The sequence below is a fragment of the Homarus americanus genome, unplaced genomic scaffold, assembly GCF_018991925.1.
Source record: "Homarus americanus isolate GMGI-L3 unplaced genomic scaffold, GMGI_Hamer_2.0 scaffold32871, whole genome shotgun sequence".
Lineage (NCBI taxonomy): Eukaryota > Metazoa > Arthropoda > Malacostraca > Decapoda > Nephropidae > Homarus > Homarus americanus.
The window spans coordinates 368,596-383,693 of NW_024748870.1; the positions used below are offsets into that span (position 1 = coordinate 368,596).

A 15,098-nucleotide genomic window follows, 5' to 3' on the forward strand; every position below is an offset into this window, starting at 1 on the left:
CCATTAGTCCCTGTTCACTTAGCAGTAAAGTAGGTACCTGCTGTAAGTCGAAAGTTGCGAATTCGTAGTCAGGGACAAGTTGTTGGAGTTTCCAATAACTTGATGACATACACCATTGACTCTTCAGGCTCTACGCCTCTGACTCTTCAGGCTTCTACGCCCTGAACTCATGAGACATAAATGCAAGCATGAACTTAGCATGCTTCCCTGTTGGGCACTGTAAACTCTTCTGCACTTCACCTTAAACAAGGATTTAGGGGGGTGCCCAATAAATTAAAAAAAAAAAAAATCTACCTGGGCGGATCCCTACGGCGCCCCTTAGTCTCTTAACTCTTACTGCGCTGAATTTTTGATGCTGTGCATGACGCAGTCAATCGTGCTGCCCCTCAACGTCTTCCCCGTCGCCCCAGAAGTAACGCCAACTACTGATATCGTCTCCCTGCAATGAGACATAACCGGCAGGTGACTCGTGTTCTCCACTCTGCCATACGGAGGTCTCGCTCCACAGAAGACTGGGAGGACTTCAAAAACTGGTGCACTTTTGTGACTCAAGAGCGCCGTCAGTTTATTTTACTTTGATTCGATAGTATGTTTACTATTGCGAGTTTCCTTCTGTCGAATGTAAACAAACACAACACTAGTGAAGGGGGCTGTACTTGAGGTTCCTACCAGATGATTCTGGTAACATTGTACGTACATGGGGTACCTAGTGACAGCTATGTATGGCGACCTGTGGTATATTGGTCAGCATGCACGCCTCGCAAGCGAGCAGACTCGGGTTCGACCCCGGGCAAGCTGAAACTATGGGCAAACTTTTTTACGTCATTTGCCTTTGTCTACCCAGCAGTAATTGGGAACCTGGATGTTTAATCGATTTGCGGATCGTGTTCCGGGGTAATGGTTAGCCAGTGCAGTTGGCGAGCTGTCCGGTCTTCTCGGACTATACTTTGACATTGGGTGTGGTTGTTGTGTTGGGAACAGCTTCTATACCCCAAACAAATTCACGCCTAGGTGGCCCTTGGACCGGCCATCCTCGTTACACGAGGGGCAACCATTATTATTAGTGACAGCACTAGGATCCCGTTGAAATAAACTGTTGAAATTAAAAGTAAAACCCCTTCCCTCATTTGTTTTTTTCAACCTATCAAAGTTTGCCCTTCTGAAATTTGGGACTTTAATGGTATTTTCCTTGCGACTGACATTAAGTCCTATTTTGAATCTCATTTCCTTGTAATCGCTGTTAACGAGTTCGCTCCCTACAGGACATTACTAACGAGGTTTTCTTTGGCAGAAATAAATCTAGTATATTATTCCCCAGGGTGGGGGCAGCTATATGTTGACTTAGGAAATAGTCCTGAACTGTTTCAAGAAAACCCTCTGATTCTGAGTTACCCGTAAGGTCGATCCAATCTATTTGATAAAAGTTAAAGTCCCCTACTATTTGCTATGTCTGGATGCCCTATGTATTCCATCCCAAATAAGTTGCCTTTCAACCGTATCAAGATTAGGAGGTCATATTACTCCTATGACTCATTTTTCCTTACCATCGGTTAATCCTATCAAAATTGTTTCTGTAATCAAATCATTTTTAATTTTCTTATTGATTCCACACTTTAAATTATCACTGATATAGATTGCTACCCCGCCTCCTTTCCTAATCTTCCTATCAGTATGAAATAATTTATACTAGTAATGATAAAGTCTGGAATACCAATGTAAACATTTTGTACCATCACTAATAAGGTAAGGAGCATTAATAGTAATACTTCCGTCCCCAATTTTCAGCATTTGAGTATGAGTGAACGAGGAGTGGGAGAGAGTGGAAAAAGAACCACAAGTGGAAGTGTATAAAGCCTCTAGGAATTTCACATTGAAACATTGAACCAGGAGAGAAGACGCAGCAATATAATTAGAAAAATTCTTCAGTTGGTCGCTGTACTTCTGTCCGTGTGGAAAGTTAGCTGACTAAGATGTGTGAGGAAATTATAAAAAATGATATTATGTTTCTTTGGATATTGTTTCACCTGAACTATCAATGAATGCTGATGAAAGCGCTGACATATATTGAAAGGAGCAAATAAATCACTTGGTGCACGTTTTGTTGACACAACTAGATCTGAAAATATCATCCGAGAGGAAGGAGGAGGTAAAGATTGAAATGTGGACGTGTTTTTGGTTTACTTGAATGTTGTTAATGTTTAAGGTTGTGCATTCCAAACAAATATGCTTATAATTATTATCCACAATAAGGAATACTGTAAAATTATAATTCTATGTAGCCCCATCTTAATGTATTTATATAAACTGGATGTATCAAGTTTTGCACTGCACTATGGCAACAATGTAAAAAAAAGAAAAACAATGAAATATTAAACTCGCCAAATCTGACTGTGCGAGCTTACATATCCCCTTCATTAACCCTCCCTCTCCCCGCTTGAAAACTTCCAGGGGAGGCACTCGTCACCCGGTGCAGCATGGTGAGTGAGTGAGTGAGTAAGGGAGGTGGATATTCTCCTGGTGTTGTATGATGAGTGAGGGAGGGGATTCTCACCTGGTGTAGTATGATAAGTAAGGGAGAGGGTACTTACCTGGTGTAGTATGATGAGTGAGGAAAGGGGTACTCACCTGGTGTAATGTGAGTGGGGTAGCCGTCACAGCCCCCTCCTCCTCCTCCGTCACATTACCTGAGGACACCAACAGGAGTACTTCATACATAATACCCGACAAAAGTATCCAGCTGATACCTATTATATTTACATCTTTATATTCCGTTGAGTTACCTGTTGAATACTTATGATAAAGATGATTTGTGAGTGACTGTATGGGATATTTGTTTACTAAAGTAGACACAGAGTATATTTTTATTTGTTGATGGTTTTTCGAGAGGGGTATAAATACTGGGCGAGAAGAGAGCTAGTATCACTAAGTCGACCACAAACCTCGGAGTGAGGTACTACATGATCAGTGAGCTGACCCTGTTATAGACAACTAACTTCAGAGCAATTGACCAGCTGGCAGTACTGACAGAGTACGCAAATGTATAACTACAAATATCAAACCGAAATAAAGTCTAGTGTTATTGGTCAACATACTGCTGGTACACTATTCATTCACGCCAAGGAAAGTCCTACTGGAAGGATTTCACACTGAATTTTCTGTTGCAAGTTTGGACGTTACTGGACATCATAGCAGGTCACTGTTATATGGTGTTGCATTTACTTCTCTATCAATTCTGTGTATCTGCCAGGGTGTAAATAACAAACACAGACACTCCATCAGGTGAGAGAGAAACACCTACACCATCAATAATAAAGGATCACCAGCAGCAACACATCACAGTATCTTTTCTCCGTAAACTACAAACTGTGTAATAAAATCCTCTGAATGACTCATGCATTAATACAGCAACAGTTACTCCACCCTCAGTATCTACCTCTCGTATCTCACTAATGAAAATATACTACTAACAATCACAAACTGACAGCTGATGACAATGACGATTTTTTTGTGGTAGTAACGTCACACTATCACCTGTAACAGGGGTAACTGTTTTTGTATACTTAGGTGAAGTACTATATTGATTACCAGATCGTAGGGTACGACGGTTTAAGTCGTCAAATGATTCCTCAATAACTTTCTCACTACTTCCTACCGAATCATTTAACTGTGTTCCCGACTCAAAATCAATGTCAGTCTGTGCTTGATCATCGACGAGTTGGTTATAAGCAAACAGTTGCACTAGGCGTTCAATGTCATCAACATTAGACATGGGAAACTTAGAAAATTATCTATTAGTCCCTCGTGGGTCAATGAATACTTAACAGCAAAAGCAGATTACTTGCCTCTCATTTACAAGATAAATGAATATGAATTGTAGTTAATAATTAAACTATCAATAAGAAGACAGACACTTACAAACCACTGTAAATTATAGGATTTCAATACATTAATTTTACATTCGACACTTTATCATTGAAATAATCCTATCCGACGAACCTATCTGTGTGAAGATATCTCTCGAACGTGTTCATGTGTGTATAATTATGTAATTTAAAAACCTATTTATACAGGGTGTTACGTCTGTATAGAAAACGTGATCCTTCAAGCCGATTTCCGAGTCGAGTCTTGTGTGGAGGGTGGGTGGGGCCTCTTCCTGATGATGCGTGCTGCTCCTGGTTTCCTTGGCAACGAAGAGACGCTTCTACCTTGGCGAGAGACGAGTCCACTTCAAACTAGGGGAGGTTCTCCACAGTCGATCAGAAACTGCTGATGATTGGTTATCACTCTGTTCATTGCTAGGTCGCTAGCGAGACTGCCATGTGCCAAGTCTTCACAGTCTACGTATATATGGAGATCTTGTATGATGACACCGGAACTTCGTAATTAACGCTGGCGACACAACAAAACTGTTCAGCTGCTTGTGAAATGTCAATTGTTAGTCCAAGTTATGAAACCTTTCTTCAACACTGCAACACTGTAACTAGAAAATGCTGAGTGGGGCCTACTTCAACCGGCACAAACTGGATATTCACCAACAGGCTGTAATATATGTATATTACGAATTCTGCACGTTTTTGTATGTGACAGAGATAAGGAGCACTCACGAAATATCGTCTCGATACGGGATATAGTTTTAAACACTCGGATTATGTAACGCATCACTGTTGTGTGTTTTCTGTTTTTCACAAACACAGACGGTTGATACGACTACCAGTTTAAGAATCAGTACACACTGCTGCCACCTATATGAATCGGCTGCTTGTGCAATTAACCAGGCCATTCACATATATTTATTATTTGGGTTTAAGTAACGAAACCCAAACGGTAGTTCCTTGTTTTATTATAAAAGGGTTGTATATATAATTCCTGAGTGTAGATCGACCGTAAGTTCCACTGTATAGGAGTGAATGAGAAAGGGACGGCGTTTATGTATTATAAATGTTAGGTCACGTCCTTACGATATAAGTTGCTGTGAGCGACTAAGGAGTGAGGGCCTCGCTGTGCGGGCTTACAGATATGCTGACGAAGGGTCTCTACCCTCCTGGGAGAGTTGCCCTCTCACGCGTACAACTCATGTCTTACTCAAAGACAGTGGAAAGTTACAGGGTGGTGAATCTGAATATAATATCAGATGTATTGACCCATTTATATAATATGTTCTGTTGATGAGACAGGGGCCCATTACATGACAATAAGAAAACAAAATTATTCCTTACTGAATAATATGATACTGATGAAGATAACGTGAAATACATTAATCATATCAACTACATCCATAACCTAAGTACACATCATGTAAGAAAAATATAAAATATGTTTCATCTCCAACACCAGGCAGTCACTCACCACCGTCAGCCCAGCTGGTCAAGGTGAGCAAGAAAGTGGAAATACCTGAGAGGACAAGGGTGTATCTATGAGGATCAAGGAAGGGGAGGATGAGAGAACACTTACCTGACGATGGTACCAGGCAGTGGGCGCGGGCGGCGGTGGCGGAGGTGAGGTTACGACGCACCATGGCCACGATAGCAACAGACAGGTTGATCCGCAGCGTAAAGATGTTGACGCTACCGAAGAAGGTCAGAGCTGCCAAAGCGATCCGCGCTGGCAGCCATCCTGAGGGTGGAGGGGGTCACAGGGGAGTTACGTGGCCTTGGGGATATAACATCAAGAAAGTGGTCATGAGAGATATAACATCAGTATAGTGGCCCTGAGACATATAACATCAGTATACTGTAGTGGCCCTGAGAGATATAACATCAGTATACTGGTCCTGAGAGATATAACATCAGTATAGTGGCCTTGAGAGATATAACATTAGTATGGTGGCCCTGGAAAATACATCAGTATAGTGATTTTGGGAGATATAACATCAGTATAGTGATTCTAGGAAAATCAGTTAGACTTTTTAGAGTATCGTTTTGAAAATAAGATTGCGTGAAATTGAACGTATCTATGAAACCTGTAATAACACTTTTCTTTATAAAATAAGATCACATTAGAGTAATAACGGATCGGATGTCATATTTCTGATATCTGCGTATGTGAAAATTTGACATCCGTGGATGTGAGTGTGGATGTGACATCTATCTCTCATATGTATGTACAGTATAAGTAATGAAATTTGGTATTGGTAATTTTTGTGTGCATTGAAGTTAATTGGATAATCTCATTTGTGGTGTTATTCTGAATTCTAGTCTAGGTTAGAGTATATTTTTTAATTATGTATATTTGGGAATACTCTATTTTGGAATCGTCCAAGTGAATAATGAAAGTCCTTTTCTTTCAGAAAGAAAATATAAAAGTTATGTCATCCTGATGATCCCTCACCCCAAACACCCTCTAATCCCTCTCCACAATCTCCTCCTCTCTTCTCGTGGGTGGAAGAATAGGTCAGACAGCCTATTCTAGGGCTTTCTGAGCCCCTTAAAATCCTGTTCTGCAGATGTATGGACGAACAAAAGATCCCCAGTGACTGGAAAATGGCATTTGTGATTCCTATATGCAAACAGGGAGCTCGCCACAACACAAATAATTATTGGCTCGTGAGATTGACCAACATAGTGCGTAAAGTACTTGTATGTATATTATGTATGTTGTATGTATACTATGTATGTACCCCATTTATATACATTACCTATCTAGTTAGTAGCGTGTGGCAATGCCCCTGTTTCATGTCACCACACGCTTAGATAATGTGCCTGGCGACATCTGGAAGCTGCTAATGTACCACTTGCCACATGTCGCCTGAGAGGTCAGGGAGAGGTCAGTTGACCCATAAAGAGTGAAGGGACTACCTGTGCTTGTAAGTACACTCGTGTATACTTCCGTTAAATAGAACCTACAGAACTCTACAGGTGTTGTGTTCGCTCCTGTAGTTAGAACCAAGTACCCCGAACATCCACATGGCACAGTGAGCCCCTACAGGGCGCAGTGATTTGATTAATTGGAAATATAAGTGCGTTTATGTAAAATCAAGACCAGTAGATCCCTCCCCCCCCGCTCCGTCAACTCCTCATCCATCGCTCTCCTAATCACATTGTCTCCCACAAAAAATTGTTTGAATTACCACCGAGTTTTGAGCAGTGTGCAGTTACCGCAAGTTCTTGCAAAGTTTCTTAAGTGCCCTGTTTGTGAAGTGTGATAAGTGTGTGACCTTGTTTTAATGGATTCTCCAAGGTGAAAGGCTTGTTCAGGGCATTGGTGAAGAACGGCGTCAGCAAGGGCCTTCTCCGGCCGAGTCTAGAGTGTAACTGACCTGCCTCCCTCCTCCCTCCACAGCTCACACCTCCCTCCGCCTCCTACCGCCTCCCCCCGCGCTCCTACCACCCACGGGTACACACACACACCAACTCACGCACGAACACACTGACTGCAGTCATTTCTTTATATATATATATATATATATATATATATATATATATATATATATATATATATATATATATATATATATATATATATATATATATATATATATATATATATATATATATATATATTTATATATAAGTTACTTATCTGTGTATTCAATTAATTTTGTTGTCTCAGATCTGGTTGATACGACGGGCTGACCGGTCAACACTGATTTGAGATACAATATACAGATAAAGTAATTATGCCCCGGGCCTCACGCAGGGGTGTCCCTAGCGCCCGGATGAGTCAGACGGATGACAGCTCTACAGAGATGGATGACCAGTCAGTGCGCGACGCCCCACCCTCTCCCAACACATCTCCCAGCCACACCCCTCGACCCTCAGCCTCGTCCTCAGAGATAATTGCTCTGATGAAGCTTATGAGGGAGGAAAGGCGTCTGGACGAAGCGAAAAGACGTGCTGAGGACCACCAACGGAGATTGGAAGATGACGAACGGTTTGCAGCTTTGATATCTAGCCTCACTGCTAATCAAGCCCTTGGCCCTTCCACTACTCCGGTACCGACTGGCTCAGATACCTCGTCAACGCCCTCTACCAAAGTGGTTGTCCAACCCCCACCCACCTTGAAGCCTGATGAGACTTTCCAGACTTTTCGTGAGTGGCGGCGACAGTGGACTGATTATGCTACAATGGTGGATCTCCAGAGCTTGCCACAGCCTAAACAACTCATTCAGCTACGTATGTGCCTATCTTTGGGAACGCAGCATGTGTTGGAACATACGTTGCAAGTGCCCCCGACGTCTTTGTTGTCTGTAGAGGAGGTACTGGATGTTCTAGAACGGCACATCAAAGGTCAGCGGAATGAAGCTCTCCGCAGGAGGGAAGTGTTTAGCTGTAGACAGATGGAGGGCGAGACTTTTGACCATTTCCATGTACGACTCAAGAGAGCCTCGGAAGAGATAGACATATGTCCCGGTAATCACCAGCAGTGCGAGGAGACCCAGTTGAAGCAGGTGATCCTGATGGGTGTTAAGGACGAGGAGCTTGTCCAACGCCTCACCTCCCTCGACTCTTCCCTCTCCTCTTAAGGATGTATTGACAGTATGTCGCTCCTATGAGGCTGCCAGGTGTGCCACCTCTGCCATCTGAGCTCCCCCTACAGCCGTACGGGCTATGTCCCAATACAAGAAAGACAAGAAGTCTGCCCCAACGCCTACGCCCACCACGCCCACGCCCAACTCCCTTTGCAACAGCTGTGGTAGGCAGCACGGAACACAGGTGTGTCCAGCTGCCGAGTCTACCTGCGACAGTTGTGACCGCAAGGGCCACTGGTCACTTACAGTACGGTGCCCAGCCAAACACGTCCAGTGCAATGTGTGTGGTCGTCTGGGCCACTACGACAAGTGTTGTCCGACCAACAAACCTAAGGGACAGCGTCGGCGGAAGCAGCAGCGCCCTTCCACCAGTGAGGGCCGCCCACAGTCGCCAAATCAGAGGCACGACGACCCTGGACAAAGCCCGACCCATATTAGGAGGGTGTACTCCTCCTCGCGTCCCAGGACCAAAGTCCCCCAGCACATCAGCGTCATCGTGACCTACGGCAGTGTGTCATCCTGTCTCGAGATGCTGCCCGACACCGGCGCTGAGGCTACGGTCATCGGTCCCCAGCATTTGCAATGCTTGGGGCTCTCTCCAAGCGATCTAGGACCGCCTCCCAAGGACCTCTGCGTCACGGCAGATGGTTCACAGATGGCCCCAGGCCTAGGTTTACTCTATGCACATGTCACCTTTGGCAACAGGTCGTGTCAGGCCTGGATTGACGTGCATAATGGTGTCCCGACTCCTTTGCTGTCCTACAGACATTGCCAAGAGTTGGCCATCATCTCCCAGGACTTCCCAACACCGATTCTCGAGGTAAAATATGCCAACAGGGTGCACGAAGGGAGCAGCAACTACCCTGCTGCCGCCCTACCCCTACCTCTGGCCAGTGACACCTCTCCTTCGGTAGTTGTCCCTGCTGCTTCAAGTCTCCACGCCTTCGCTTGCCTCCACGACAGTCACTGTGGAGCGGAGGCCACCAAACGGCGTGCAAGACAGACTGTGTTCCGGCCTGGTGTAGTGATGGGTTGTCAGACCACAGCTTACATCTCAGAAACAGTCCAGACTTGACCCGACATTAGGGCGGTCAAATGTAAGGGTACCCCTCGCAACCACTCAAGGAGTTACAAATCAACTGGCTCCCCTACCATGTCACATGGCCCCCAACAAACATGTAAGAAGGCACCGGCCGACTCTCTCCCAATATACACAATAACCTACACCGCTGAAAAAGTCCAGACCTGACCCTACGTACATTAACGAGGGCAAATGCCCCAACAAACATGTAAGAAGGCACCGGCCGACTCTCTCCCAATATACACAATAACCTACACCGCAGAAGAAGTCCAGACCTGACCCTACATTAGCGAGGGCAAATGTAAGGAGACCCTTCGCCGCCCCCCCCCGATCAGCTCAACCTGACGGCTCGCCTCCCAATATATAGGACGTCGTAGTCCTCCCTCTCCCCAGAGAGAGAGAGAGAGAGGGACAGAGAGAGAGTGTGTCTTGTAACCAAGAAGGGCCAGCTACCACGTCCCGAGTCCTGCTAGAGAAGTCAGGGGCCGGAGGCAAGCCGCCTCCGGTCGCCTCCGGTCAGGACCGAGACTTCCCTCCGGCACCCAGCTAAGCAGTCTCCCATAGAGACAACCCAGGACTACCTGCTAGGCCTCCCCTAGGTCACGTGAGTGTTTGTCAGAGCTTTCCATGGGATGAGTTACTTACGTGGGAAGTGTATTCATTTCATGTTCGTGTCCGAGAATCAGAGTGTCTAGTAACGTAATATGATGTCCTAGTAACGTAAATATAATGTCCTAGTAACTTCAATAGAAGGTGTTATTAATGTGTCCATGTCATTGTCGTAATTAATAAAGAGTTGTAACGAAGCCGTGTTTGAGAAGTCGCCCTATTGACGTATAAGATAAGTGTATTGACAGTGTAAATATCTATCACGGCCACGCTACCAAAGTCTTCCTCCCTTTTATACTCTTATACTATCAATATTCTACCTATATGTAATCTTCTTCATGTGAGATTTGTCTCATTACACTGGCATCGACTCCGACATCTCCAATGCTGTCCATGCGTGTAAGCCCTGTTAAGTACTACAACCCAGCCAGCAGCAGGAACCCTTCATGAGTGACGACAACTCCACCCGCCCCTTTGAGTCTTTGTCGGCCGACTTTTTCTGTGCGTCAGGAGAGTCCATCCTGGTTATCGTCGACCGTCTCTCTGGTTGGCCGGTTGTCATCAAGTGCGGTAATGATACGACATCTGCCGCCACCATCAGCAAGTTCCGCCACTACTTCCATTACATGGGCGTTCCTGTGCGCCTGCGAACCAACAGAGGGCCCCAGTTCACAAGCCGGGACTTTACTGGGTTCCACGGCCAATGGGGAGTCCCGCATGTGTTGTCACCGCCCCATTACCCGCAGTCCAATGGCCACGCTGAGGCTGCTGTCAAATCCCTGAAGCACCTCATCCTCAAAGTGGCCCCTTCTGGGAATATTTACTGCAAAGCCTTCGACCGGGGTCTTCTTGAACTCCGCAACACACCCAATTACACCGGACGCTCCCCTGCCCAGGTCTTGTATTGACGCCCCCTCCGTTCTTGTGCCCCTGCTCACCCTCAGTCCTTCTCCAAGGAGTTGCAGGCCAAGACAGAGGATTGTGATCGCCGAGCCGCCAAACATATCCAAGACGTCGTCGCCAGCTACAAGGACCACGCCTGTCCTCTCCCCAGGTTAAGTGTCGGCACCCAAGTCCGTGTTCAGGACCCAACCTCCCTACGTTGGGAAAAAGTGGGTGTAGTCATGGGTCTCGGTAGGTCACGGGACTACCAGGTGCGGTTACCCAGCGGTCGTGTGGTGGAGGAACCGCCGTTTTCTCCGTCCCGTAACGCCTTCCGTCGACCCCGTCACCAGTGCTGAGCCCCATATCCCCCCCTGTGATCAAGCCCCTCGACGCTCAGAACAGATTCACAGGAAAAGGTCCGCTCAAGATTTTGCTATGAGCGTATAGGTGGGGTGGGGGGGGGGGAGGTGAATGTATATTATGTATGTTGTATGTATATTATGTATGTACCCCATTTATATATATTACCTATCTAGTCAGTAGCGTGTGGCAATGCCCGTTTCAGGTCACCACACGCTTAGATAATGTGCCTGGCGACATCTGGAAGCTGCTAATGTACCACTTGCCACATGTCGCCTGAGAGGTCAGTGAGAGGTCAGTTGACCCATAAAGAGTGAAGGGACTACCTGTGCTTGTAAGCGTACTCCTGTATACTTCCGTTAAATAGAACCTACAGAACTCTACAGGTGTTTGTGTTCGCTCCTGTAGTTAGAACTAAGTACCCCGAACAGCCACATGGTACAGTGAGCCCCTACAGTACTAAAGATCATTTACGAGATATCATGATGGAACATCTACTAAGGAACAACTTAGTAAGGAATGGCAGCACGGTTGTATTTTGGGACGTTCCTGCTTGATACAATTACTTAAGGTGCTCGATGTGTGAACCCAGTTCCTGGATCGTGGTAGCAATATCGACAATATACAGTAGATCGGGACTTTGCCAAGGCTTTCGACAGCGTACCACTCACTTCGTGTGTGGTGATCAATGACACGAAATCTTCATGCGTACCTGAGACAAGCAGAGTACCACTGGGCAGTGTACTGAGCCCGTTGTTGTTTCATGAAAACGTTCGCGGATGATGCCAAGTTATTCGCGGAAATTAAGAGCCAAACAGAATGTGGCGAGCAACAGAAAGATCTCCGTCAACTTCAGGAGTGGCCAAAGGAATGACCGTAAAGATTCAACGTTACGAAATGCAAGAGGGTGCACCTCAGTCGTACCAACAGTAAGAAGTATCACATGTCCCAACGGGACGAAGAAACAGCATTATCGGAGAAAAAATATGAAAAGGACCTGGGTGTGTATGTTGAAAACGAACTAAAGTTCTCGGCCATTGTGAGAAGGTGAATCAAACTACTATGATAGTGGGTCTTATAAGAAAGTCGTTCAGATATCTCGTAAAGTTCTTCAAGAGCGAAGTGCTTCCTCATTTGGAGTACTGTCACCTCATCTGGTCCCCGAGATATGCTAGACGCTGGAGGCTGTCAGTTGATTGAGAACGTCTAAAGGAGGACCACCAGACCAGTGCCTATAGTACAGCACTGGCTTATACTATGTTTATAAGCATCTCAGAGGACATTACGCAGTTGAATGTCCATATCTGGGGCTGGTGGAGTGAGGGTTGTGAACTCTTGGAACAATCTGCTAGAGTGTGTTCTGGCGGCATTGAATATGTGCTCATTCAAGGCCAGACTTGACCAATACAGGTGCAGGTACAGATACATTCTGGAAGCAATGCATGCCCAACAGAAACGTACCCGACCGTCCACGCAGCTAATGAGCCTATCAGTAGCGAAGAGGACGAACTAAAGATAAATTTGATATGTGTGTGTGTGTGTGTGTGTGTGTGTGTGTGTGTGTGTGTGTGTGTGTGTGTGTGTGTGTGTGTGTGTGTGTGTGATAAAATGTTTATATATTATATAAATATTTATATTATACAGATATAAAAAAGTCCAAGCTCTACAAATCCACAACACCTGCATTTCTTAGACGCAGAATCGGTTGCAGATGCGAATGTGACATCCATCTCTAGATTAGAGTATAAAGCACTAATCACGGCTTCCACCTTATAATATAATCAGATTAGTATTACTGTTGCATCTTATGTTTGCGATGATATAAGACCTTCAGAGAATCGTAAGTGAAACTGTTACATCTTTCGTCGTAACTGAGATAGACACTTTAAATAACACCGAATAATAAAACATAACACTGCCTAACCGAAATTAATGATGAACACCAGTACCTATCACCGAATAACAATAAATTACATCGAATAACAATAAATAACATCGAATAACAATAAATAACATCGAATAACAACAGATAACAGCGAATAACAATACATAACACTAAATCATAATAAATATCACTGAATAACAACAGATGACTCTAACCAACAGTAAATAATAGTGACATATAGCTGTGAGTAACAAAAATAATAGAATAACAACCGATAGATCATAACATGTTCTTACCAAAGGCTGACAGCAAAGTTTGTTGTACTGGGCCTCTGTCCATCACGACTGTAAGATTAAAAAAAATATTGAATTTTGGCAGCTGACGGTGACATACGTGGTGTTATAGGCCTGTTTTACACACACACACGCACACACAATTGTTAAGTAGTTGAGTTAAGAACGTTCACAAGACACAATTCTCAGATTTATGGAAGGTAGAGGACTAGACGAGGTGCATTCTCAAAAGTTGAAGAGGAATACCTAACATAGATGCAGCTCTTGAACGTCTATTTGTAAACTGTATGAACACCCCTTTGGATCTGAATACCATGACCCACACAAATACTGAAAATGGTTGACACCGTGACTTATGTGATATCCCCACCTGAACGGCTAATCACCGAAAAAAAAAAGTCCCGGCACCCCGCTTGTCACCACGGGAACAAATGAAGATTTCGTGCCATTAATTACCACACACTCCTTGTGGTCATGAGGAGAGTCTCAGATTCACGCTTGGACACTCCCTCGAATTATAAACGGCTGTCGAAAGCCCCAGGATCCATGTCCACACATCCAGCACCCTAAGTAACTGCGTCAAACAAGAGTGTCAGGGCATAAACCGTGTTGGCATTCCTTTACATTTCAAGGTTGTTCGGTAGTAGGCGGCATCTAGTATAATGCTCTTTACTACTTTATACACTATGCTAGTCAAACTCACCGGCCTGTAATTGTTAGTGCAGTGGCGATCAACCATCTGAATATTGGGCTCAAATATGCCATTTTCCTACCGCTGGAGACATTTTGCTCTCCATGCATCTGCAGAACATCGTTGCACAACTCTCTTAACACTCTGGGATCCAACTGCCAAGGACCAGTGCACTTGTGATCCTTTATCCTTCACAATTTAGTTCTAATACTCTGCATTAGTGGTGTGTCAGCCCTTTTTTCCTCAAGCGCAAGGAAGTTGTTCGCATCCTATCATTTAAGCATCGAGTTGAGTTATTGGTTTTCTGGTCGTCAACGCTTGGGTGATAACGTCCATAACACCAAGGAAAGAATGAATTAAAAAAAATAATATGACATTGAGATAACGTCTATACAGTATATATAGCATCAAAATTACACTGAGATCTTACTATATCAAGATGCTTCATATTATCCAAAACTTGAGACAAAATAATTAACATACAATACCTGTATTTTGAGAATCTGTCGGCCGTTAGGAGATGGGCGCATACGTCCGTCTCCACCAATAGCTACAACAACACTGGCCAGTCTTAACTCCTTCAGCCCTTCACCTTATGTGTCATGCCCGTACTGTAATTGATATACACCCACCACCACCACCAACAGTATTACTACGCCATCACCAAAGCCACCAATAACCCCTACCACCAAAATCACTACCACTACCCCTACAAGCACTACCGCCACCATCACTCCCAGCATTACTACCACCATCATCATCATCACCACAATCACAATCACCCTTACAACCACAACCACCATCAACACGAACATTACTACCAAAAT

General features: G+C 44.7%; 1 protein-coding gene across 1 annotated transcript in view; it reads right to left on the bottom strand.

Annotated features, from left to right (window-relative positions):
* LOC121853200 (sialin-like) overlaps positions 1-14,836 on the bottom strand; it is a 55,289-nt gene extending 40,453 nt beyond the window's left edge. Inside the window, exons 1-4 of the mRNA XM_042347182.1 lie at positions 14,760-14,836; positions 13,584-13,631; positions 5,452-5,613; positions 2,626-2,684 (exon numbers count right to left, since the gene is read on the bottom strand). Of these exons, the coding sequence (XP_042203116.1) occupies positions 2,626-2,684; positions 5,452-5,613; positions 13,584-13,626 (264 nt within the window). The 5' untranslated portion in view covers positions 13,627-13,631; positions 14,760-14,836. The remainder of the gene's footprint in view (positions 1-2,625; positions 2,685-5,451; positions 5,614-13,583; positions 13,632-14,759) is intronic.
* Positions 14,837-15,098: the final 262 nt, after the last annotated feature.